Source organism: Lepus europaeus, chromosome 4 (assembly GCF_033115175.1).
Source record: "Lepus europaeus isolate LE1 chromosome 4, mLepTim1.pri, whole genome shotgun sequence".
NCBI lineage: Eukaryota > Metazoa > Chordata > Mammalia > Lagomorpha > Leporidae > Lepus > Lepus europaeus.
In genome coordinates, this window is record NC_084830.1 from 57828440 (window position 1) to 57853491 (window position 25052).

The following is a 25052-nucleotide window of genomic DNA, read 5'->3' on the forward strand; positions in this document are numbered from 1 at the left end:
GTCAGCTCTAGTTTATGAAGCATAAAACATGTCATTCTACTGCTCAAAACCTTCCATTGTCTTCCTCCTACTCCATTAAAGATAAACTCTAAACTGCTCACAGTGCCCAAAAACACCCAACCTGGCACAGCCTCTGCCTGCCTCTCTGGGACATAGCTCACAACTTTTCTCTGATTCCAACTGCATAAGGCCAATGTCTTTCCTTTATTGAACATACCAAGCTCGTTCCTGCCTTACAGCATTTCCTCTTGTCCTCACATCCTGGAAAATTCTCTAGATATTCTCATACTGTTTTCTTGTCATTAAATTTCAACTCATGCATCATCTCAAAGAGTCTTTTACTAACCCCTCAGTCACTCTACAAGGCCATGGGATACTATTCCTACCAAAGAACTTACCACCTACCATTTACTTATTTATTGTCTATCTCTACCACTCTACCAAGCGTTGCCTATCTCAAACCACTGACCACTCCTCTCCCTCTTCTCAATCCCAATAATCAGGTCCCACTGAAGCCACTGCTTCAGCCAGTTAGCCCCCTTCCATACTCCTCTATGACCTAGAACTTTTCAAAGGCATCTTGATGCACGCCTTGTAAACAATCCTGTTTCAATCAAATCTAGTCTGAAGCTATACATTGAATGTTACTTTCTAAATACACATATGATCATTTCACAATTTAAAGCCAAAAAATGGCTTCATACTGCAATTAGAATAAACTTCATAATATTTACCATGACTTACTACAATAAGACCAGGCCCTTTCCTACCTTTTCAACCCTACCTCTGACAACCTTCTCTTGGTTCTCCAAGCTCTAATCCCACAAGCAATTCTGTTCTTTAACTGTGTGGTGTCTTTCCTACCCCTGGTCCTCACCTATGGTTCTGTGCAGGACTAATGGTAGTTCTCCCCTTTGCCTGACTCACTCTTCTTCATACTTCAGGCTTGGTATTACAAGTACTCTGACCCAAAGTCTTGGTTAGGCTGCATGGTTTTGAAGACTTGTGGCATCCCTAACTCTTCCTTTAGGGTAGCCTGAGTAAGCTGTGCCAAGATTTGGGATATGGTTGGTTCTGAATGAATTTTTACAGAGTGAATGATGAATGAATTAATGAATATGTAAATCAATGAAATAAGAAATACCCTCAAATACATATGATGCAGCACCATGAAATTCCAGTCAAAGCTTTATTCACAAAGCTTTATCTACAAACACAGCCGTGGATCTCCAAATCAGGACCTTGAGCCTCTGACAAATTTCAGGAAGCAACTTGCAAACTGGCAGTGAACCTCTCTGAGAATAAGTATACTTGAATTTTATGAAAGTATAAGGTGCAACCATAAGGCAACATAACCAATTTTTCTGAGTTGCTATGGAAAATGAGAGACCAGTGATCTAAAATGGCCATATCTTAATCTCTACAGAACTTTTGGGATTTAGAACACCACAAATTTTTAAAACTTTGAAACACAAGACTAGAAAGCAAACATGAAAACAATTCAGTAGATAGTCTAAACTGAGACACTGTACAGATGCAGGAGTCTCACTTTCTGCATTCTTGGCATTTGTTCACCACCACTGCATGTGTATTTTAGTCTTCTACCTTATGGACAGAGCAGGTTCCTAGTGTAAGGCATTCGGCCTTAAGCAAAAGTGACTGAGTTGGCAAAATGGACATTTTGGATGACAGCCCCAAGAGGCACAAGTACAATGACTAGAAGAATAAAACTGAAAAGGATTTCTCTAAAATCAGGGCTATACAAGGGTATCTAAACTCCACAGCTGAGTAACTGGGAGAAAATGAAGAAAAAACTATATTTGCCTGGAAGCTTTGCATGTCTTTCCTAGACAACTCACAAGTCAAACTATTTTCACTTGAATAGCTTTGGTTGAGTCATAAAAGTTCTTTTATTTCATGATGAAGTTGGATGTTAACAGTATTTAATTGTATTAAAACCTGAAACATATTATAGTTTGTCTTTCAACGGGCTTAGGAAAAGTAGAGAGTATTATTAATGAAAAAGTAATCCCAACGAAAAGATTTCATTTTATTTCTATAAATGTAGAGGTATTGTAGAGTTTAGGAAAGTTCATGACTTTGCATTTTTTTCTATTTGTAACTTTTCCTTTTACTATTACTTATTTATGTAGGCTTTAAATATTAGTATATATTTGTGTGTGAATCAAATATGCACAGAGCTTGGCCTATATTAAGGTACTTCAAAAGGTTCATGTAAAAATGCATTAAAAGATAAATTTATTTTGGTACAAAAAATTTGAAATTCATGCAGTGTTTTCATAATATGTATCTTCATGAACCTTCTGAGGACTTTGTATATGTCTCTCTCTCCCTTCTCACTTGCCTTTCAGAAGATAAAGCAGATACGGAAGAAAGAGTTGGTAATCTGATATCAGACAAAACTAGGTTTGGACTCATCTCAGTGTTTTCTAGCTGGATAAGTTATCTAATCTCTTAAAGTCTCCAATTTACTGATTTCTAAAATGGGAACATGTAACCCTAAGCTCCCAGGATTAGTTTAAGGCTCAGAAGGGCCCCATTCAAAGCTCTAACATTGAATGAATAATGCACTTTCAGACACTGAAATATCTAAGTGGTTCAGGGTCTGTTTGGTCTCAAAAGAGTTGTTCCCTGCACCCCCTTAAGTTCCACCACGTAGGATGGGTCTGATGACTTACCTCTGCAGCATATCTCACTCCATCCACCACGTGCTCAGAGCCATGATCATCAGCAGAACCCCAGTGAAGATGAAACTGTCGTAACCTGTAGTTTCCAGTGAGAGGGCCCCCACGCAGAACTAAACACCAAAACATTTTAAACTGTTAGCAAGAGTAAAATCTTTACATGTGCTGCTACAACATACATTGCCATGAACGTCCTCCAAGGAATTTTTTACCTATGCGTCCTTCAGTTTGCCAACAGGAATAGAACTTTAGGTATAGGACAAGTGAAAACAAAACATTTTAAAAGGATATAGAGTCTATAATATAGATTTTTAATAAATACTGGAAAGTCAAAACAGATCTATATTTGTTTTTTATTGATATAACAGAATTCCTTAGCATGAGTGGCTCATAAAGGAAAGAAATTTATTTAGCTTGTAGTTCTGAAGGTCCAAAAGCATGGCACTGGAATCTGTTCAGTTTCTGGTGAGGGCCTCTTGCTGCCTCACAACATGATGGAAAAGGGGAAGGAGAAGCAGGCGCTTGCAAAGAGAAGCATGTGTGTGTGAGGTGAAGGAAGGCAAAAATAACCCACAGTCATGGAAACTACATTAATCCTTTCATGTGGATGGAGCCTCCACGACCTGATGCCTTCTCAAAGGTCCTACCATCTTTCAACTAAATTTCAGCATGAGTTTTGGCAGGAGCAAACTACCTCCAAACCAGAGTAGACACCTTGGACAGAAGGGAGAACAAGTTAGAAATGCTGAAAGGCAAAGAATTGATGTTTACTGAGGATTAGCTGACCTCTCTGAATAAGGACATCGTACACAAAGACGTTCAGATGAGTTGGGTAGAGCAGTGCAGCATCATGGTTAGGGCATAGGTTTTGGCAATTAGAAGAGCTGGACTCACACCTCTTTTATAAATGTGTCATCTGACACAAACACTAACTCTTTAGTTTTAGTCTTTATGCCTAAAAATTGGAGATATTCATGAGACTTCTTCCTACTGTTGTCATAAAAATAGAAGAAAAATTGAATGTAACGCACTTACCCACTGCCTGGCACACAGCATGGTGCATGTGTTACCCACTATTATCATCTTATTGTTGTTATCATTATTACTACAAAATTTGTCAAGCAAGCCAATCCTCCATACTAGAAATGTAAATGTTTGGAAAAATAATAAATATAGTATGATAGCATTAACTTTTTAAAATAAAGTCGTAGTTTTGTTCCTTTTGCAAAGTACACTTTAGTACTGTTCCACAGTAAATATGATCTCTGAAACTATGATGATAGAATCCTATCTTAAGTACAAAGAAAAGCTTCTTAATAGAAAACTTGGTCCTAAACTGTCTCCTCTTGATTAATCTTTATTGGGCATGCTGAAAGGATATAAAAGGATAAGGAAGCACTCAATGTTGAACACTCCACAAGCAATATTAAACATACATAAATATCCAGTAGAATTTGTTATTGGTGTAGCACCTTCACAACAGTTTGGCTTAATTGCTCTCCTCTTGGATATATCATGTAAATATTGTCTCAAAAATGGCCAAGAGTAAACTATGCTATACACAAATCATGAGACATTAGGAATTATCACATGCAATTTTCTATACACAGCAAGACAGAAAAAGGAAAAATAACAACTCTCTCTGAGCTACACTGTAAGAGAAGAGATGATCCAGACTACTGACAAGCAGAGAACTCACTTCTACCTTATTCGCTTTGACTTAATGAAGTTGAATATGAGTGATTAAGAGTGTAGTGGAAATGGGTAGGACGATACATCTATTAAGCTGCAGCTTGGGATGCCTGCACCCCGCATCAGTGTGCCTGTGTTCAACTCCCTGCTCCAGATTTGGAGCTCCCTGTTAATGCACAGCCTGGGAGGCAAAAGGTGATGCCTCCCATGTGGAAGACCTAGATGGAGTTCTGGTTCCTGGACCATCCTCAACCATTTTAGGCATTTATGGAGTGAGCCAGCAAATGAAAGATCTCTCTCTGCCTTTCAAATAAATAAATAAAAATAAAACACTAAAGAGTTGGATATTGTTTGTAGTAAGGAAACTTGGGAGCAGTCCTATCTCAGCCACTAAATTTTATGATTTTTCAAAACTCATGTAAACCTCTCTGGACTTCAGCTTTCTTGTCTATTATTTTTTTGACTGGTATATATGCACTATGGAATATCTCAGCCATAAAGAAGAATGGAATCCTGTGTTTTGCAAAAAAAAAAAAAAGATGCAACTGAAATTCATTATGCTTAGTGTAAATAAACCAGTCCCAAAAAGACAAATACCATGTGATTTCTTTGACATGTGGTAGTTAATATAGAACATCAAAAAAATGTATAGGAATGAAACGAGGAAAAAAGATTTATTGATTGATTGATTTGAAAGGAGGAGAGGGAGAGGGACTGAGAGAGAGAGATCGATCTGACGTTCACCAGCTCACAGCCCAAATGCCCTAAACAGCCAGCGTTGGGTAAGACTGAAGCTGGGAGCCACAAATTCCATCTGTGTCTCCCACAAGGGAGGCAGGAACTTAAGTACTTGAGCCATCTGCTGCTTCCCATGAGCATTAGCAAGAATCAGAAGCAGAGTAGCAGGGAATTGAGTGAGCCTTCTGACTGGGATGCGGATGTCCCAGGCAGCAGTTTAACTCGCCACACCAAAAAACCATCCCCTTGTCTACTTTGTGCTTATTTGTCTATCTTTAATTAGGAGCTTGGACTAGATGATCCTTAACTGCTACAATTTCCAAAATTGCAGAGGAAAAATATTGTGAGCATATGTAGTAAAACTTTTTTGGGAGGTTGAACGATGTGCTTCCTTTAGATCATTTGAGTCCTAATTTCATTACATTAAATCATTAGCTGTTTTCAAAGTGCTTGAAAACAAAACAGGAGAGACAGAAACCTGTAAGTTAGACTTTAGGGCTCCCTCTTCTTTTACTCTATTATAAATAGATAATTTTTCTGTTTCTTTTCCTAATGAGCCATGTTCATACGGGCACAGATTGCCTGAGTCTCTACTATACCATCTCCTAATACAGTAACTACCACAGAGAATATGCATAATATATATTTCATGGACAAATGAATAAAATATTTTATTTGTCTTTAAACAAAGTTTCAAGATGATTCACATGTAAATGTAGTTAAAAGGTATCTTTCTCTAAGTGATCCTGTATTCCCTAATATTACATAATCTATATAGATTATGATGGAATGACGTTCCAAAGGAAGAGAAATCAACAGCTCTATTGTCCTTTTCTCCCCTTGCCATTGCATAATAAAACCTGGTCTGAACCATAAAGTCATTCCTTTACAGATAAAAAGGAGATTAGAGAGCTTGAGCAATTAAGGTGGAATTGACTTTGGGAGAAGGTGCAAACAGGTTGACTCCAGAGAAACAAAGTGATACAGAGAAGCATACATGGCTAGGGAAACATCCAAGAATAAGGGTTAATCTCTGGGAATTCAGCTCTGAGCCCAGGTTTAAAGCCTGGTCGCCATAGCTCTGCTTAGGGAAGCAATGAAGATTGCCTAAAGCTTCAGTTGAAGTATCCAAACTGAAGTTATGATCAATCAATGTCTAATTGTGGAAAAGATCATTCTCTTAAAGCAATGCTCTTCTCAAAAATTATAGGGAGGGAAAAAGTAGGTCAAAATATCAAGATTTATTTAAAACTGACTTTAAGATAGTCTATAGCAAGATACCTAATATGGTACCAAATGAAAAATTGCAAAAAAAAATTTTAATGACTCTATTTTCAAGTGTCAATCTATTCTTCATATCTTCCAATCTAGATAAGTACCATTGTCTTCATTTTATGTTTAAAAACAATCACTTCTCCAAAGTCACATTTTGCATAGATAGTCCATTTACCTTTTCATTTGGATTAAAAAAAAACCTATTCCAAATAACACACTCATATAAGAGGTACAGAGATTCAAAAACCAAAGAGAAATGCCTTAAGTATTTGGGATCTAGCTTCTGCCCACAGGAAGCCTTTAGTTCAGTGGAATGACAGAGAAGCCAACAGGCAGTTTCAACACAGTATGAAAAGTTCTGTGATAGGACACGATGCCAAAGGAGCCACAGAGGGGCAGTAGGGCTGGTCAGGTGAGGTTCCCAGAGAGATGAGATCCAATTTGGTTGCAGAAGAACCAGGAGTTTGAATGGGAGCAGCCATATCTAGCCTCATCAGATTACCATTTCCTAATGATAGTGACACTTCATAAAGAATTTCACATTCACCTGTAACTTACATAAAGGACTATCCAAATTTAGAAGGGTAGTTCCTGCAGATTCTCCATGGGGGTACATAGCTCCCCAGCCAAAGGAAACCTCCAAGGTCCAGGGGGATTTCATGCTTGTGGCTTGTTGACTGGAGGGACTCAGAGTTGATTTTGGTCAATATGATTTCTTTACAAAATAGAAACTATTCTATACAAACTAAAGTGGTTTGCTCTAGAGAGTACTTTTCTTTGTGTTTCTTATAGTTTACCAAAGAGCAAGAAAAATCAGCAACAGTTTATTGTAATGGTGGTTTATACTTTCTAATAGATTTAGTTCCTAAAATCACCATGAAATTATTTCTCTGGGTTTATCTGGAGAAAAAAAAATGAGAATCATGACTTATATTTATATAACTTTGTCTCAAAGAGAACAAAGTGCTTTATGAATATTTTCAATTAATCTTGGTAATTTCATTGTGATCTAGATAGGAGCAAGACCTTCATTTAAGAGAAAGGACATACAAAATTGATGACTAAGTGTTGAATTTGGAAACCCAGGCAAGAAATAGATGATACAGAGAGAAAGAGTGATAAAGAAAGAATGAACGGGGCCAGTGCTGTAGTGCTGTGGCTTAAAGCCCCAGCCTGCAGTGTTGACATCCCATATGGGCATCGGCTCCAGTCCTGGCTGCTCCACTTCTGATCCAGCTCCCTGCTAATGTGTCTAGGAAGGCAGCAGATGATGGCCCAAGACCTTGGGCCCCTGCACCCACATAGAAGACCTAGAAGAAACTCCTGGCTCCTGGCTTTGAATTGGCTCAGCTCTGGTCATTGTGGCTATTTGGGGAGTGAACCATCATATGGAAGACCTCTCTCTCTCTTTCTCTCTCTCTCTCTCTCTCTCTCCCCCTCTCTCTCCCCCTCTCTCCCTCTCTCCCCTCTCCCTCTCTCCCTCCCCCCCCTTTCTCTGTAACTCTTTCAAATAAATAAAATATATATTTTTAAAAAAATGAATGAATGAACATCATGGATAAAATTAAATTCACAATTTTTCACCACTTAGGATACTTAACTAGTATTTTTTATGTTTTTACATATTATAAACAATATCAAGCTATGATTATGGTGGTATACACTCTGTATTTAGAAGGCTTGGGCTACTTTGGAGGTGTATTCATTGTATCAGTTACATCTATTAACATAGATTCACAAAGTTGAGGGCTTGAAGAAAATACAAAAGAATAGGTATAAAAATCCAAGTCAGGGCCAGCATTGTGGTGTAGGCTGCGAAGCTGGCATCTCATTTGGGCACCTGTTCATGTCCCAGCTGCTCTACTTCTGAACCAACTCCCTGCTAGTGGTCTGAGAAAAGCAGCGGAAGATGGCCCAATTGTCTGGGGCCCTGCCACGCACATGGGAGACCCGAATGAAGCTCCTGGCTCCTGCCTCCTGCCTCCTGGCTCCTGGCTTCGATCAGATGCAGTCCTGGCCATTGCAGCTACATGGGGACTGAACCAGTGGATGGAAGCTTTTTCTCTCTGTGTCTCTCCCTCTCTCTCTGTAACTTTGACTTTCAAACAAATGTTTAAAAGAAAAAAGAGGCCAGCTCCCTCACCCCCAAAATGTTGAAAACATCCTCTGTTAATTTTTCTTTGTAAAAATGTATCCCTTCTTTGAATTTAACAATTCTGAAGAAAAAAAATTATGTAGACATAACCTTTTGCTAAAAAGAAAGATTCTAAATTTCAATATTTATAGAAATACAGAATATTATGAGCTTAATAACAAATATAATCTCATAAATGAAATATGAGCTTACAGAATATTTGAAGGGGACCGCACAGCAGCACAACTTAAACTACCACTTGCAATGCTGGCATCTTATATCCAAGGGTAGCTTCTACTCCTAGCAACTCTGCTCCCTAGCCAGCTCCCTGCTAATGTGCCTGGGAAGGTAACAGAAGATGGTCAAGTGTTTGGGCCCCTGCCACCTATATGGGAGAACAGGGTGAAGTTCTTGGCTCCTGGCTTTAGCCTTGTCCAGCGTTGTCTGTTGCAGCCATTTGAAGAGTGAACCAGTGGATGGCAGATCTCTCTCTTTCTCTCTGTCTCTTCCTCTCTCTGTCACTCTATCTTTCAAATAAATAAATAAATCTTTAAACAATATGTGAAAACTTTCTTCTAATTAAGGGTTTTTAAAACTTGACTATATTTTTCATGAATAGAGCAAATATGACATCATCTTAATATCTGACTAAAAGTTAAAACTATTTGTCAGGGCCTCATAAAGTGTTTGCAAATATGATTCTTATCTTTCTCCCATCTTATTTCTAAACATGGTTCCTTGGACAGTATTCATGCTTGGGCAACAGGTAAGCTTGAAGAAAGATTAAATGTTCATTGTAAGCAAATGTTCTTTTCTTCACTTAGTTAACAAATTCACAAACTAAAGTTTCATTTAACAAGTTCTTTTTTTTTTTTTTTTTTTGACAGGCAGAGTAGACAGTGAGAGAGAGACAGAAAGGTCTTCCTTTGCCGTTGGTTCACCCTCCAGTGGCTGCTGCAGCCAGCGCACTGCCGCCAGCGCACCGCGCTGATCCGAAGCCAGGAGCCAGGTGCTTCTCCTGGTCTCCCATGCGGGTGCAGGGCCCAAACACTTGAGCCATCCTCCACTGCACTCCCGGGCCACAGCAGAGAGCTGGACTGGAAGAGGGGCAACCGGGACAGAATCCGGCGCCCGACCGGGACTAGAACCCGGTGTGCCGGCGCCGCAGGTGGAGGATTAGCCTAGTGAGCCACAGCGTCGGCCTATAACAAGTTCTAACCAAGTACTAATAAGGAGTGGATAGTGGATAGGCATTTCTAACCTTATTTTCTTTAAAAAATTAGATTACTACTCTCTGTCCCACTTAAATGTCCATTGTTAGAATGGTATAAACAAGCATAACTGATACAGTTCATCTTTTAAAATAAGAGTGTCAGATCTGCATATTTTAACCTGGAAAAATATCTTTGAAATACTTTCAAGTGGGGAAAAGCATTCATAGTATTATAATATTATTTTAAATTCATTTTTAATGAGAAAATGCAAAACAAATATAAGTGTGTATATGAATAGCTAAGCATTGAAATATTGGGGGAGAATATAGCATTGGTTACATTGGAAGACACTGTGGGGAGAAAGACATTAATTTTTTATCATACCTTTCTGTATTGTTTTATTTACTCTGGATGTATATTGCTTTTGCAATTAAAATAAGAAAAAATATTTTTAAAAAATCATTTTCTATTAAGCTACAAACTAATCAGCATTACAGATTTACAAACACTAAAATAACTTAAATTTTTACAGAAATAAATTGATAAGTATTGATAAAATAGTATTATACTTCAATATTTTCACAGTGAAAAATGTTAGGCAATGTTATAACAAGTTATAATAATGTTATATAATAAAATATCAATCAACATATCCTTGAATACCCCATCTGTATAATTTACAGTAGTATTATAAGGTCTAATTATATAACAAAATATCTCAGTTCACATGAAGAAAAAATCATATGGGGATAGACATTTGGTCTAGTAGTTAAGACACTGGTTAAGACAACACAATCCATATCTGAGTACCTGGGTTCAATACAAGACTTCAGCACCTGACCTCAGCTGCCTGCTAATACAAACCCTGGGAGGCAGTGATGGATGGCTTAAGTAATTGGATTCCTGACACCCACATGGGAAACCAGGATTGCATTCCTGACTCTCAGCTTTGCTTCTGCCTCATACTCCACCATTAGAGGCTTTTAGGAGCTCTCTCTCTTTGTCTATCTATCCTCTTGTTTTTCTGCCTGTCATATATATTTTAAAAAATTGTAAGGGGCTGTCGCTGTGGCATAGTGGGTAAAGCTGCAGCCTGCAGTGCCAGCATCCCATATGGGCACCGGTTCTAGTCTTGGCTGCTCCTCTTCTGATCCAGCTCTCTGCTATACCTGGGAAAACAGTAGAAGATGCCCAAGTCCTTGGGCCCCTGCACCCACGTGGGAGACCCAGTAGAAACTCCTGGCTCCTGGCTTCAGATCTTCCCAGCTCTGGCCGTAGCGGCCATCTGTGGAGTGAACCAGTGGATGGAAGACCTCTCTCTCTCTCTGCCTCTGCCTCTCTGTATCTCTCTGCCTTTCAAATAAACAAAAAAAAATTTTTTTTAATTTTTTTAAAGTGTGCTTCAATTTGGCCAATCCCAGGTCTAGCACAAATAAAATCTGAAATATTTGGTTCAATCATCCAAACTGCTCACTCCCCACCAAGAAGAAAAAAGAAAGAAAGAAAGCACCAACCAACCTGATTTGTCTTCGGTGTCATCAAAGTCAACATTGAAGGAATGACCACTATTACTGATGATTTTAGCTGAGCTTGGGTCATACTTGATAATAAGAGGTCGGAGGGAAGAGTCATATTTCACTTCTTTGGTTTTAATTTCAATAGGGGATTGCTGATCTCCATCAGCAATGGGGAAGAATTGATTCCAATGAATAGGACCTTAAACATAAAGACCAAAAGAAAAAGAAAGGACTAAGTAAATTCTTTTGCTCAACAAATATGTGCTGTATTTGATGAGTCCTATGCACTGTGTCTGAGATTTTTTTTTTTAATAATAAAATAAGATCCTCATCCTCAGGATTTTGGTATCCTTTATGTTTTTATTTATTTAAGCAAGACTAGTTGTTTTATTTGGGATGTGGGAAACTGGTTTGCCTTAAGTCATTTTCAGAATAAAACTAACCCTTCAGCCATAAGACCACATAAATTTTATAAACTACTTTTCAAAGATAACCACTTACCAAACTAAAAACAATAGTACAATTTATCATTGAAAACAATGAGATTGAGTCTCAGTTTCAAGAATATGTCTTCTATGTGGGTGCAAACTGTTGAAATCTTTATACTAAATTGATCTTCTGTATATAAAGAGAATTGAAAATGAATGGAAGGGGAGAGGGAGTGGGAGAGGGGAGGGTTGCGGGTGGGAGGGAAGTTATGGGAGGGGGAATCCATTGTAATCCATAGGCTGTACACTGGAAATTTGTATTCATTAAATAAAAGTTAAAAAAAATAAAAATAAATAAATATAAACACAGACACACAAAAAAGAATATGTCATACTCCAGAGGACAAGTATATAGGGTTGTGTGAGTGAGAGGAGCTGAGAAAGCTGAGGATCAAAGAAAGAGTATCATTCTTTTTAAAAATTTTTTCTGTTAATATTAAAAAACATATTTCATGCATTTCATAGGTACAGTTCCAAGAAGATAACCATACATACCTCCCTTCCTCCCCATTCCCTACCACAATCACCCTCCCACCTTTCCTTCTTCTTTCATCTTTGTTATGGCTGAATAGTATTCCATAGTATATGTACACCACATTTTTTTAATCCAGTCATCAGTTGATGGAAATCTGGGTTGATACCATATCTTAGCTGTTGTGAACTGAGCTGCAATAAACATGGGATGATTTCATCTCTTTTAGGTAAATTCCTAGGAATGGGATGGCTGGGTCAGATAGTAGAGCTATTTTCAGATTTCTTAACAATCTCCACACCATCTTCCTTAGTGGATATTCTAGTTTACATTCCCACCAATAGTGTATTGGGGTATCTTTTCGTGTACATCCTCACCAGCATTTAAAATTTTTTTAAAAAATCTTTTGATTTTTGGATGATAGCCAATCTAACTTGGGTGAGGTGAAACCGCATTGTGGTTTTTATTTTCATTTCCCTGATGACTAGTGATCCTGAGCAATTTCTCATGTGTGTGCTGGCCATTTTAATTTCATTGTCTGAGAAATGCCTGTTCATGTCCTTTACTCACTTCTTAACTGGATTGTTTGATTTGTTGTTGCTGAGTTTCTTGAGCTCTTTGTAGATACTGGATATTAATCCTTTATCAGTTGCATAGTTTACAAATATTTCCTCCCATTCTGTCAGTAGACTCTTCATTGTGTTGAGTGTTTCTTTAGTATCATTCTTAAAGATACTGCCCACCCTACTATTTCTTTCTTCTATAAGTCCCTGGTATCTTCTCATGGATTTAAAATTGTGAAATCCCTGCATACCAAGGGTTTTCTGAAAGTTTCTAAAAATATAGTATGAAAAAATCCTTTCTGCATCAAAATAAATTTTCTTTTAGTTCTATTTTTCTGAAGCTCTCTGAAATATCCTGATATTACTGTACTGATAATATGCAGTGGAATTGGGTTGCAATCTATTTCTAGCTACATTTCAGAAGATGCTACTGTAATTATTGTGCCAATGCTACATTTCAAGTCCAACATAAGGGACAACTGTAATCCTGATCCTCTATTCAAAAAGTCAAAATTGCATCAAGTTCACACATCAGACACATGAAAGGTAAACTGAAGTAGGTCAATAAGCTGACAATTTCTTTGTCTAGCCTCTTCATTTTTCTGAGAGAGTCTATTCAAGTTTTGTCTTGCAAAATCAATAGCAAGCTCCAACTTATTATACAGATATGAGCCACTTTATAAGTTAGAGGCTCTTATTTTCTCTTCTCTACTATACCTGCAATTTACACAGTTATCATCACATAAGACATGGGGCTACTAAGATTTTTCCTATTTCACTGACCACATTTTCTGCAAATATCAAGTTCTAATTAGAATAACATGCCAACTAATTAAACATCTGTTACTAACAACAGCAAACATTCTAAAATGATAAAATTTAGAATGCAATTTTAATGGAATGCAACAGATCACAATCATCTACAGTTTCAACCTGTAAATGTAATGCTTAATACTCTTTATTTTTGCAAAGGAGAAAGTATACTTAACGTCTTTCACATCCACTCAGGTGGCAAAAGCCACAGCAAGAATACAGAACCACACACTTGGGTAAAGCGTTGTCCTCTGATGCATCTGACACTTTGGACTCAAAACAAATGTCCTTTAAAAATCAAAAGTCTGGGTTTTAAAATATGACAGAAAAGGCATGTTTCCATATTCATTATATAGTTTCATTTACATTTCTTGGTTCTCTTTCTGTATATAATCTAGTTTCTCCCTCCTCCTCCTCCTTCTCCCTTCCTCCCTCTCTCTCTCTTTGAATGTAGAAAGAGCTTTCTATTCCACAGCCACCAAGTATGAGTTAATCTAATAAGTAGATTTCAAACATGCAAAACAAGTGTCACATGTTATTGACATTTTTACAATCCTGAAAGAGCTTCTTTTTCTTCCTGATTCGTTTACACCCCTATTTCCTGTCCTTTACAACTGTTTTCAGAAAAGTAAAATCAAAATAAAATAAGAAATGATACTTTGCATCAAATACCCAATGCTATCTATTAATGACTAGTCAGTTCACTTCCCTGCCTCTTAAAAAAGCTTTTTAAAGACTTTCTTTTAAAAAAAAATTTCCAAAACATCCAATTTCAAACCAATTTAAACACAGTTCCTAAGTAGAGTTGTAAAGCTATTCCTCAACAGAATCAGACACTTTGAATGTCCTTCGTGATATACGAAGGTATCTCAAACAGTTTATGGAAAATGGAGCTAAGGATAAGCTCATTTTGGTGCCAAAAAACTTGGAAATTCATGAAAACTCCTAGTATTTTCAGTGATGGCACATCCCCTAACACAAACCAATAAAATGATAAAGGTTAGTGGAAGAAGTTGAAAGCTGTTTGTGAAGGTGGGGCCCCCTTCCAAGACTTCACCTCTTGATGCTCCATTTTATCAGTACAGCTATTATCAGTTTAAGTTTCCTTTGGTCTGCTATTACTGGTTTCGCCAATGACTAAACAGGAAAAACACAGCAAAACTTGCCTAGTCAGGATACAGCACATTTCCAATAGGATTTTGCCAACCATCCCTACTTAAAGGTGTGGTCCTCAGCAAGCTACTGCATCTAAAAGAAAGGAATGGCCCTGCAACTTGTAGCTGAAATAGGAAAGCACTCCTTGTCAATGGCTTTTCCAAGATGAAATTTGTTACTTTCTGAAGATGAGCTTCATGGAAGCAAACATTTCCTAACCTTATTAAAGAACAATCAATATCCATTGACATACTCTTATCTTTCCTGACCACTGCATGGGCATTATTGGCACGCAGCAGCTACTTAACAGCAACAATAAAAATAATTATGACAGGAAAATGAAAAGAAATGAGTTTTGTGAGATTTTTTCTTCCAGAACATAAATTGGAAATTAGCAAGATGTAAGATTATAACAATGGTTCCAGTCAAAAAGAGATCCACCTAAATTACAACTTTCGGTACTAGGCTCTAAATTTCATCTACTGTCACTTTTAAATTAGCACGTTCAGAATCATAACCTCAATCTACAAGTAGAAACAAAGCTTTTCTCTAGAAGCAAATTTTCCATAAAATTTGACTCTACAGTACTTCTCAATAACACATTTGCTAATTAAAGGAAAATACATACATTGACTATGGTTATTCACAGCATTCATTTTGACTTTCTTGGTGTCACTTTGAAATTATTTTGAACAATTATTACTTGAAATAAAAAGTCCAGTTTAACATAAAAACAAGATCAATGGTTTAATTTTGGTAATTTGTGATATACAAAGTAAACACTTCATGTCACGCCTATCAATAAATATATTTTTATCTATGTATTATTATCTCAGTAATCATTTGCTGATTCTCTAGCTCTGCAAGGATGAGTGTGAAGAGAGAGAAATCAGGGAGAAGTAACTCAAAATAGAACCTGTTTTCCAGGCAGAACCTGAAGCCATCCAGCCACCAGTAGCAGCCATCAATCAACTGCAATGGTTGTGCAGTCATTTACAGTAACAGGGAAGAAGTTTTCAGTATTTTGATTGTCAAGAAGGCAACTTGATCGTTAGTATCAACATGCAAGTTACTAACATTTCTTAAATACACTTGAGAAGACTGTTCCTGCTCAGCGAATAGTGAACATAAAAGACTGAAAGGGAACGTGTCCTCATTTCTTTAAAGTGTGTCACCGGACTTCCCGTTTCCGAGATGATTACTAAGGAAAATCCTCGGATACGGAGACCTGGGGGTCTGGGGACTCCCGGCAGAGCAGGCACACAAGAGCAACTCGCCCCCAGTACCAGCACCCTCCAAAGGTTCTTCCCTGTCTACACAGCACTCGACCTGCCCTCCGCTTCCTGCCTTCGGCTCTGAGGAGTGCTGCTCGGTTTAAAGAGGAACCGACAAGTTTTCCCCAAGTGAGATCAGCAGTGCGTGGTCCGCCTCTAGGCCAGCCCCTCGCCGGCCCCCGCGCAAAGTCCCCTCTTCGATCCGGGCAAGGCGCTCACCGTTGTGCTCCCCGTACCCCCAGCTGATCCTCGACATGGTCCCTCGGGGCGCGAGGCTGTGCAAGAAGTGGCTGGGCAGAGACGGGAGGGAGGGAAGAGGGGAGCGGGGCGGGCGCACGGGCTGCAGCCAGCTTAGGGCGGGGACTGAGGGAGGCGGCCGCCAGAAGTAGGAGCCCTTGAACCCCGGGACCTGCTCTCCTGAGCTCGTCCCTTAGAGGGCAGCGGCGTGCGGAGAAGGCGCCCGCGCGCGCTCCTGAGAGTGCCTGGTGGGATGTCCTGGGCAGCGAGTCTGCCTCTGAACTCAGGAATGGCAGGTTGATAGAGAGAGAGAGAGAGACATACACCACACACACACATTCACACGAAAGGAAGGAAGAAAGGGTTTCCAGAGGAGTTTTTCTGCTCTCTTGCTCTCTGGGAAGCAGCCATCGATTGGGGGAGAAGGGCTGTCCTGGAAGAAAATGGGCCACCCAGGCCTGGAGCTGCCTGGCCGGGAAATGGCGATGCTGCTGGAGAAGTGAAGAAGTTGGTGATGGCAATGGCTGTGATAAGTATAAATACAAGACAATAATGACGATGATAAACACCACAGTGTAGAAATAACTTTACTCTTTAGTAAAGGGGCTTAGCTAAGACGTTCACCCACGTTTTTACTTAAGATCTTTTCAGTATTATAAGTGGCTCTTACTTAGGCGACAAGGAAATAAGGCTTAAGAGGTGTTAAGTAGACCGCAGCTCCCACATCCACACCCTGTACCCCACACTCTCACCTTCTCCCCCAGGTCCTAAGAAGGAAACAAGAGCCCCATCCCTAGGCTGACTCCAAGGCCCATTCCTCCTGTTCCTTACTTACTGCAACACCCTGCAGGACTGCGGCTACAGTGAGTGGATCAAACACAATTGCTGGTGTTTTAAATGACCTAAATGAAAGATCTTCACGAGTGAGATCCCAGTGGAAAGAACGGGTCATCAAAGAAGGAGTTACCTTTCTCTGAAGGGAGGAGAGAACTTCCACTTTGACTATGACCTTGTCTAAATATGATCAGAGTCGGTGAACTCAAAAGGCTTCCATAGCCCTGGCAACTCACAACTGGAGCCCAGGGAGATTACTGAGGCCATAAACAAGAGTGTCAAACTGTTAAGTCAACAACAGGAGTCACTGTGCACTTACTCCTCATGTAGGATCTCGGTCCTTAATGTGCTATACATTGTGATTTAATGCTGTAACTAGTACCCAAACAGTATTTTTCACTTTGTGTTGCTATGTAGGTGCAAACTGTTGAAATCTTTACTTAATATATACTAAACTGATCTTCTGTATATAAGAGGAATGAAAATGAATCTCGATGTGAATGGAAGGGGAGAAGGAGTGAGAAAGGGGAGGGTTGCGGGTGGGAGGGAAGTTATGGGGGGGGAACAAAAATTTTAAAAAAATTGCTGGTGTTTGCTTTCAGAATTCTACTGCCTTTCTGATCACACAAGAAAACCATATTTTCTTGGATGCCAGGTAAGCTTACTTTACTGCCTTAGGATTGAAGGCAGGACCAGAGCCTTGAATTTCTGTTCTGGAATAGTGAGTACTCTAGGTTCTGAGTGACAAATACAGACCGTGTGGCCTGCCAGGATTGCAATTATTGTTCAAGTTGCCTAAGTGTTTGAGATTGGCTTGAAGGTTCAAATTTGCACTGTGCAGTGTTATTTATGGACAAACTAATGTGAAGAACTCCTTACTGGGTGTGAACCTTCCATCAAAGACAGGAAGAGGGACTGCTAAGTATGTTCTCTTTTTTCTCCTGCCTTCCACACAGTTCCTGCATACGCTAGGAGGACTCCATTGTGTTGTTTAGGTACCCCTAAAGAAGAATTTATTTAAACCTGACTTAAATATTGCAACCTGTACCTCCTTCTGCTTGCATAGTGGCCAGAGAGCAACAGGAAAAAACTATGATACAATAAACTTTATGCTCCTCTAGAATCAAAGAGAAAAGCTTGGCTTTCTCGATTCAATATTTTCCCCTTACAATTGGATTCATTTATGCCTAGAATATAGTAAGTCACTCATCTGATTCACTTTCATCACAAAAGAATATTTATGTGTGTGTGTATCCTATATGTGTGTGTATGTTTTATAAATACTTGAGAATAATGTCTCAAAAAATCAAGCCTGGGTTACTTGGTTAAGTGCCCTAATTCTATAATGAACCTATGAACACTGATTTCAAGTGTTTGGAGACATCCAGACATGCTCTGTACGTGGTGAAAAGGATTGTGGAAACTCAGAACTCCATGGTCCATTTTCTCCCAGTGTCTGTGTCTCAGGTCAACTGCCTCATATTTTGTAAACCCAAGCAGCCCCTCTCTAAAGAAACTGAGAAACCCATTTTCAGTAAACCAGATGCTTTAGAACATAAAGGTTAATTATGATGTAAGTAAATATCAGCTTCTGAAATCCAATAAATGTTGTTGAGAGAATGAAGCAAAGTGGATCCAGAATTTCTGAGTTCTGGGCTTCAATTTCTTCCCAAGTTATTATTTTTATTGCTTGGATGTACATTTCCTTCTGGTTTGAATTCATAGTACATTCCATCCAGTTTTCCAAGTTGGTAATTTAACTTTTGGAAACAATAAAGTGACTCTTTAGAGGAGACTGGTAAGGAATTTGTAGAGCATCCACACAGTGGATTACTACCCAGCTCTTAAAAAAATGAAGATGAAGGCTGTGGCTCAATAGGCTAATCCTCTGCCTTGCAGCACCGGCATACCGGGTTCTAGTCCCGGTCGGGGCACCGGATTCTGTCCCGGTTGCCCCTCTTCCAGGCCAGCTCTCTGCTGTGGCCAGGGAGTACAGTGGAGGATGGCCCAAGTGCTTGGGCCCTGCACCCCATGGGAGACCAGGAGAAGCACCTGGCTCCTGCCTTCAGATCAGCGCGAGGTGCGCTGGTGAACCAACGGCAAAAGGAAGACCTTTCTCTCTGTCTCTCTCTCTCACTGTCCACTCTGCCTGTCAAAAAAATAAAAAATAAAAAATAAATTAAAAAAATAAATGAAGACGATCTCCATGAGATGTGGAATAAGTGCCAGGATATACTAGGTGGGGGCAAAAGGTGCAAGAGTGTAGATAGCATACTACATTTTGTTAAGAAAAAATGAAGGGGCCGGTGCCATGGCTCACTTGGTTAATCCTCTGCCTGTGGCGCTGGCATCCCATATGGGTGCTGGGTTCTAGTCCCGGTTGCTCCTCTATCAGTCCAGCTCTCTGCTATGGCCCGGGAGTGCAGTGGAGGATGGCCCAAGTGCTTGGGCCCTGCACCCGTATGGGAGACCAGGAGGAGGCACCTGGCTCCTGGCTTCGGATTGGCGCGGCGCCCCGGCCGTACTGGCCATTTGGGGAGTGAACCAACGGAAGGAAGACCTTTCTCTCTGTCTCTCTCTCTCACTGTCTAACTCTGCCTGTCAAATAAAAAAAAAAAAAAATTGTGTGAATATTTGCAAAGTTTTGCCAAAAAGTTTGTGGAGGATATTTAACAAACTTTTGTTCCTTATAGTGGATGGATGGGAAGAGCATAGAGGGATATGTATGAGTGAAACTTCTCCGAGTGTCTTTTTGAACTTGAATCATCATTTTGCATTTTCAAAAAGATTATCAAACAAAATGAAATTAAATTCAAACAAAACATTTAAAATTAATTGTATGTTGAATTGATAATATATCCATATAGAAAATTTAAAAACATTTGAACATAGGGCTCTGGTTGTATTCCTTAACAATGTATAATATTTTAAGAACTGCAGGAAAATATTGAACTTTACTGATAGATTTGGTTATGGCTAGGAATGTTGGTGTTGTGATTCTGAAACCATTTTTGTCTATACTGAAAGATAAAGTGAATGAATAAATATATTGATGATCTCCAGACCATGACGTTCATTGTGTTTTACCAAAAAAAAAAAAATTTGAAACGACAGAAACTAAGAAGAAACCATGTGCTGTTGGATTTACATATTCAGTTCACTGAAAGGTCACAAACATCCCAATAGTAATAAAGCTATAAAACTTAAAATGGCAACTCCTAACTTAGGCACTTCTTCTAAGGCCCTATACCTAATTCTGAATTTGTAATTTTGTTATTCTCTTCTCTAAAAAAAAAGTGCCAAAATTGTATTAGCATCAGAACCCACATATGTGAATCTACCCCTTGCTATGAAATACCCAGCACGGAGATCTTGGTTTCTAAACACCATTCCCCCTTAGAAGGAATTAGAACTCCTCAGAAAAGTCACTAGTTTTAGGTCTACAGCAGGAAAAGATGACAATGAGCCTAGAACATACATTTTTATTTCAGAAGCTATAGAGTGCTCAAACACTAATGAGATTGTGTCAAACACACACACACACGCACACACACACACACGTGTGATCATACAAATGAGATCACTTGAAGGAGATCCCACTGCCAAATTTGAGGCAATATGATTGTCAAAGAAAGTTAATAGCCTGCGCTGTGGCACAATGGTTTTGTTAAAGCCCGAGCCTGCAGCACCAGCATCCCATTTGGGTGCTTGTTCAAGTCCCGGCTGCTCCTCTTCCAATTCAACCTCCTGCTAATGTGCCTGGGAAAGCAGCAGGGAATGTCCCATATCCTTGGGCCCTTGCACCCACATGGGCGATCCAGAAGAAATTCCTGGCTCCTGGTTCCTGGCTTCAGATCAGCTCCGCTCCAGCCATTGCTGCCATTTAGGGAGTGAACCAGTAGACAGAAGACCTCTCTCTCTCTCTCTCTCTCTCTCTCTCTCTCTTTCTCTCTGTGTGTGTGTGTATGTGTGTGTCTACCTCTCTCTGTAACTCTGTAAAATAAAAAAAAGTTAGTAATGAGACAGTAATAGCTTATAACTACTTCCGTTCAAAAAATGCACAGGAGAAATGATAGATTTTAAAACAACCATTTTGCAAGGTCAGTGTAATACCTTGCTCAATCAAGGATCACTCATGGGAGCTAAGGCTATTTAGAAAAGGATATTGACTAAAGGATATTCACATAGTCTAAAATTAAAAGAGACAAAAGATATATAAAAACCAAGCACAATGAACAGCAATTAGATTCTGGGTTAGAAAGAAAAAGCACTAAGACATGTTTTGAAGACAGTTGGGAAATTTAAACATGTACAGCATATATGTGATGTTGTTAACTCATGTTAAGTTTCTTAGATGTGATTTGTGTAGGAATTTGCTAGGAGTTGAATGCAGAAGCTGTAGGGCTGAAATACCATGTCTGAGATTGACTTTCAAATACTTTAGTCAATAGTTGATGAATCTAGCTGAAGGATCTTACAATTTTTCAGTAAGGTTTGAAACTTTTAAGAATTAGAGGAGGTTTCGGCCGGCGACGCAGCTCACTAGGCTAATCCCCCGCCTTGCGGTGCCGGCACACTGGGTTCTAGTCCTGGTTGGGGCGCCAGTTCTGTCCCGGCTGTCCCTCTTCCAGGCCAGCTCTCTGCTGTGGCCAGGGAGTGCAGTGGAGGATGGCTCAAGTGCTTGGGCCCTGCACCCCATGGGAGACCAGGATAGGCACCTGGCTCCTGCCATAGGATCTGCACCCCATGGGAGACCAGGATAGGCACCTGGTTCCTGCCATCGGATCGGCGCGGTGCGCCAGCTGCGGCGTGCCAACCATGGCGGCCATTGGAGGGTGAACCAACGGCAAAGGAAGACCTTTCTCTCTGTCTCTCTCTCTCACTGTCCACTCTGCCTGTCAAAAAAAAAAAAAAGAATTAGAGGAGGTTTCGATAAAAACCTTCTACTTCTTCAAATCAATGGATTCATTAACATTCCCCTTTTTTAAGATAATCTAATTTAATTATTTGAAAGGCAAAGTGACAGAGAGGGACAAACAGAGAGAAGAATCTTTGATATACTGTGTCACTCCTCAAATGCCCTCAGTAGCCATGATGGGCCAGGCAGAAGCCAAGAGCCTGGAACTTTATGTAGGTCATCTGCATGAGTAGCAGAGACCCAAGCACTTGGGCCAATGTCTGCTGCCCTTCCAGGCACATTAGCCGAAAGCTGGATCAGAATAAAGCTGGATGTCCATAGCAGCTGCTGATCTTGCTGTGCCGCAACTCCCATCACTCACTACCTTTCTCTATAACCTTCATAGCTATTTGTGCATTTTCTCCTTAACAAAGAGCCTCTGCCTCCACTGACTTCACAGCCGTTAATTGTAAACAAGTAAAGGAAGATTAACACTGACCAGAGGACCCAGAAATCCTGATCTAGGACACAGCCGTCTTCTCTACTTCACTTTTGTGCCGGATCGATGAAGGTTAAATTTCCTTTGCGGAGAGCAGCAAGATGGCGGAATAGGCAGGGAGCACACTATTAGTCCGGGGGAGAGAAAGTTTAATATAAGTGGAGATACTGCAGGGTCAAGGAAGAGTAGGGGATGAAACAGCAGAGGAAACTCTTCCAGAACTAGTGATTCACAGTGGACCTGCGTGGAGAGCGTGGGAGCCCAAGTTCGGGACACCAGCGGCAGACTCAACACACCAGCGCTGGAACGCGAGGTGAGCCGAACCTCAATAGCCCAAGACACCAGCGGGCAAGCGGAAAGAGGAGGCTAGAGGGAACGAGGCTTGAAACTCCGTGGGGAAAAGTTCACCAGGCTAACTAGAAGAGAGATAGGAAAAAAATTAAAAAAGTGACCGATACAGACACAAGTTTCTCTCCGCTCACCTCTCAAAGGCGAGCAAGACAGAGCAGGCGCCATTTTGGACATACATCATAAGCAGGGCGACCTCAGGTCTGCACCAGCCCTGAGCCTAGCAGAAAAACCTGACTCTGGGGGAAGGGGTGAAATAACAGGAGATTAGCATCTAACTTGGCAACCCAGTGGGAGACTGCAGGAGAATTGGAGCCCACACTGAGGGCAGCAGAGATTCCCTGTGTGGTCCTTGGGAAAGAGCTTCCGATCTCTGGCTCCTGTGGGTATATCATTTGCCTGCTAACTACCTCCAATTATGTTCAGCTGTGCGGAATTACTTCCCTTTTAAATCAAAAAAAGAAAGAGAGATTTACCACACCTAACCTGGGAGTGTCATCTTTGACACACCCTCAACCCTGAGGAACCAAACACAGCTCTCAGTCCACACTCATCTCAAGCCTCTAAGGCTCCACTGAAAGCAGACAGTCCACTTAATATAGAGCCATAGTGTAACAAGAAAAAACACCACAGTGAAGAAACCAAATATCTCCAACATGCCAAACAACAAACGCAAAAACCAAGCTAACAAGAACAAGGAAGACACTATGACGCCCCCAAATGAAAAAGACACCCCAATTCAAGATTATGAAGATGATGAGATCGAAGAAATGCAAGAAGCAGATCTCAAAAAATTGATAAGAACATTAAGAAGTTCTCAAAAACAAATTCTTGAACTACAGAAATCCTTAATGGACAAGATAGAAAATCTCTCTCGTGAAAGTGAAATATTAAGGAGGAATCAAAATGAAATGAAACAACTAGTGGAACAAGAAACTCTGATAGTGACTAGAAATCATAATGAAATGAAGAATTCAATAGATCAAATGACAAACACATTAGAGAGTCTTAAAAACAGAATGGGCGAAGCAGAAGAGAGAATATCAGACTTAGAAGACAGAGAACAGGAAAGGAAACAGGCAAACCAAAGAAAAGAAGAAGAAATTAGAAATCTAAAAAATATTGTCGGGAATCTACAGGATACTATTAAAAAAAAACCAACATTCGGGTTCTAGGAGTTCCTGAAGGCATGGAGAGGAAGAAAGGATTAGAAGGCATTTTCAGTGAGATACTAGCAGAAAATTTCCCAGCTTTGGAGAAGGACAGAGGCATCTTAGTACAGGAAGCTTATAGAACCCCTAATAAACATGACCAAAAGAGATCCTCACCACGACATGTTGTAATCAAACTCAACACAGTGAAACATAAAGAAAAGATCCTAAAACGTGCAAGAGAGAAACGTCAGATTAATCTTAGAGGATCTCCAATTAGACTCACAGCAGACTTCTCATCAGAAACCCTACAAGCTAGAAGGGAATGGCGAGACATAGCCCAGGTACTAAGAGAGAAAAACTGCCAGCCCAGAATACTATATTCTGCAAAGCTCTCATTTGTGAATGAAGGTGAAATTAAGACTTTTCATAGCAAACAGAAACTGAAAGAATTTGTTGCCACTCATCCTGCCCTGCAAAAGATGCTTAAAGATGTGTTACACACAGAAACACAGAAACATGGTCACCAATATGAAAGAAGGTAAAGGAAGGAAACCTCACAGCAAAAAATCACAGGAAGCTCAATTTCTCTTTGACATAGAATTAAACTCTGATGCTCTGTTAAAGCAATGTGTTAAAGTAATCTATTATGTTCTCTTGATGTCTGTTAAATTCTAATTGTTCAAAAACAGCTGAATTTTTATTAAGAGCTATGGGTTATTTAAATATGTGCTTATTTTCAAAGATTTGAATAATCACCTTGTAACAATGATCAAATTTGGTCTATGTTATGTCATGATTTTAAGGAATCTTATTTCAACCAGATATTTTGGATTTTGAGCCTTCTTGGCATTCTTGACAGGCATTCAAAAAATCAAAGTTTCAAACAATCTGGTCTCTAAAATTTCCAGTAAATCCTGGACTTTGGTTTTTCCAGTTTGGGCCCAATGGAAAAAATCGAAGGATCTATGTCTCTCATCTTATAGAGACACCAACTAATCAGTCTATTTGGATGATATTAGAAGGACTGTCAAGATGTGATGTGG

The 25052-nt window shown here is 39.7% G+C and overlaps 1 protein-coding gene across 1 annotated transcript in view; it reads right to left on the minus strand.

The window, feature by feature from the left end:
• Window positions 1-16390, minus strand: part of CA13 (carbonic anhydrase 13) — a 36439-nt gene extending 20049 nt beyond the window's left edge. Inside the window, exons 1-3 of the mRNA XM_062188300.1 lie at window positions 16260-16390; window positions 11277-11474; window positions 2700-2818 (exon numbers count right to left, since the gene is read on the minus strand). Coding sequence (XP_062044284.1) covers window positions 2700-2818; window positions 11277-11474; window positions 16260-16296 — 354 coding nt within the window. The 5' untranslated portion in view covers window positions 16297-16390. The remainder of the gene's footprint in view (window positions 1-2699; window positions 2819-11276; window positions 11475-16259) is intronic.
• Between the last annotated feature and the right edge of the window lie 8662 nt (window positions 16391-25052).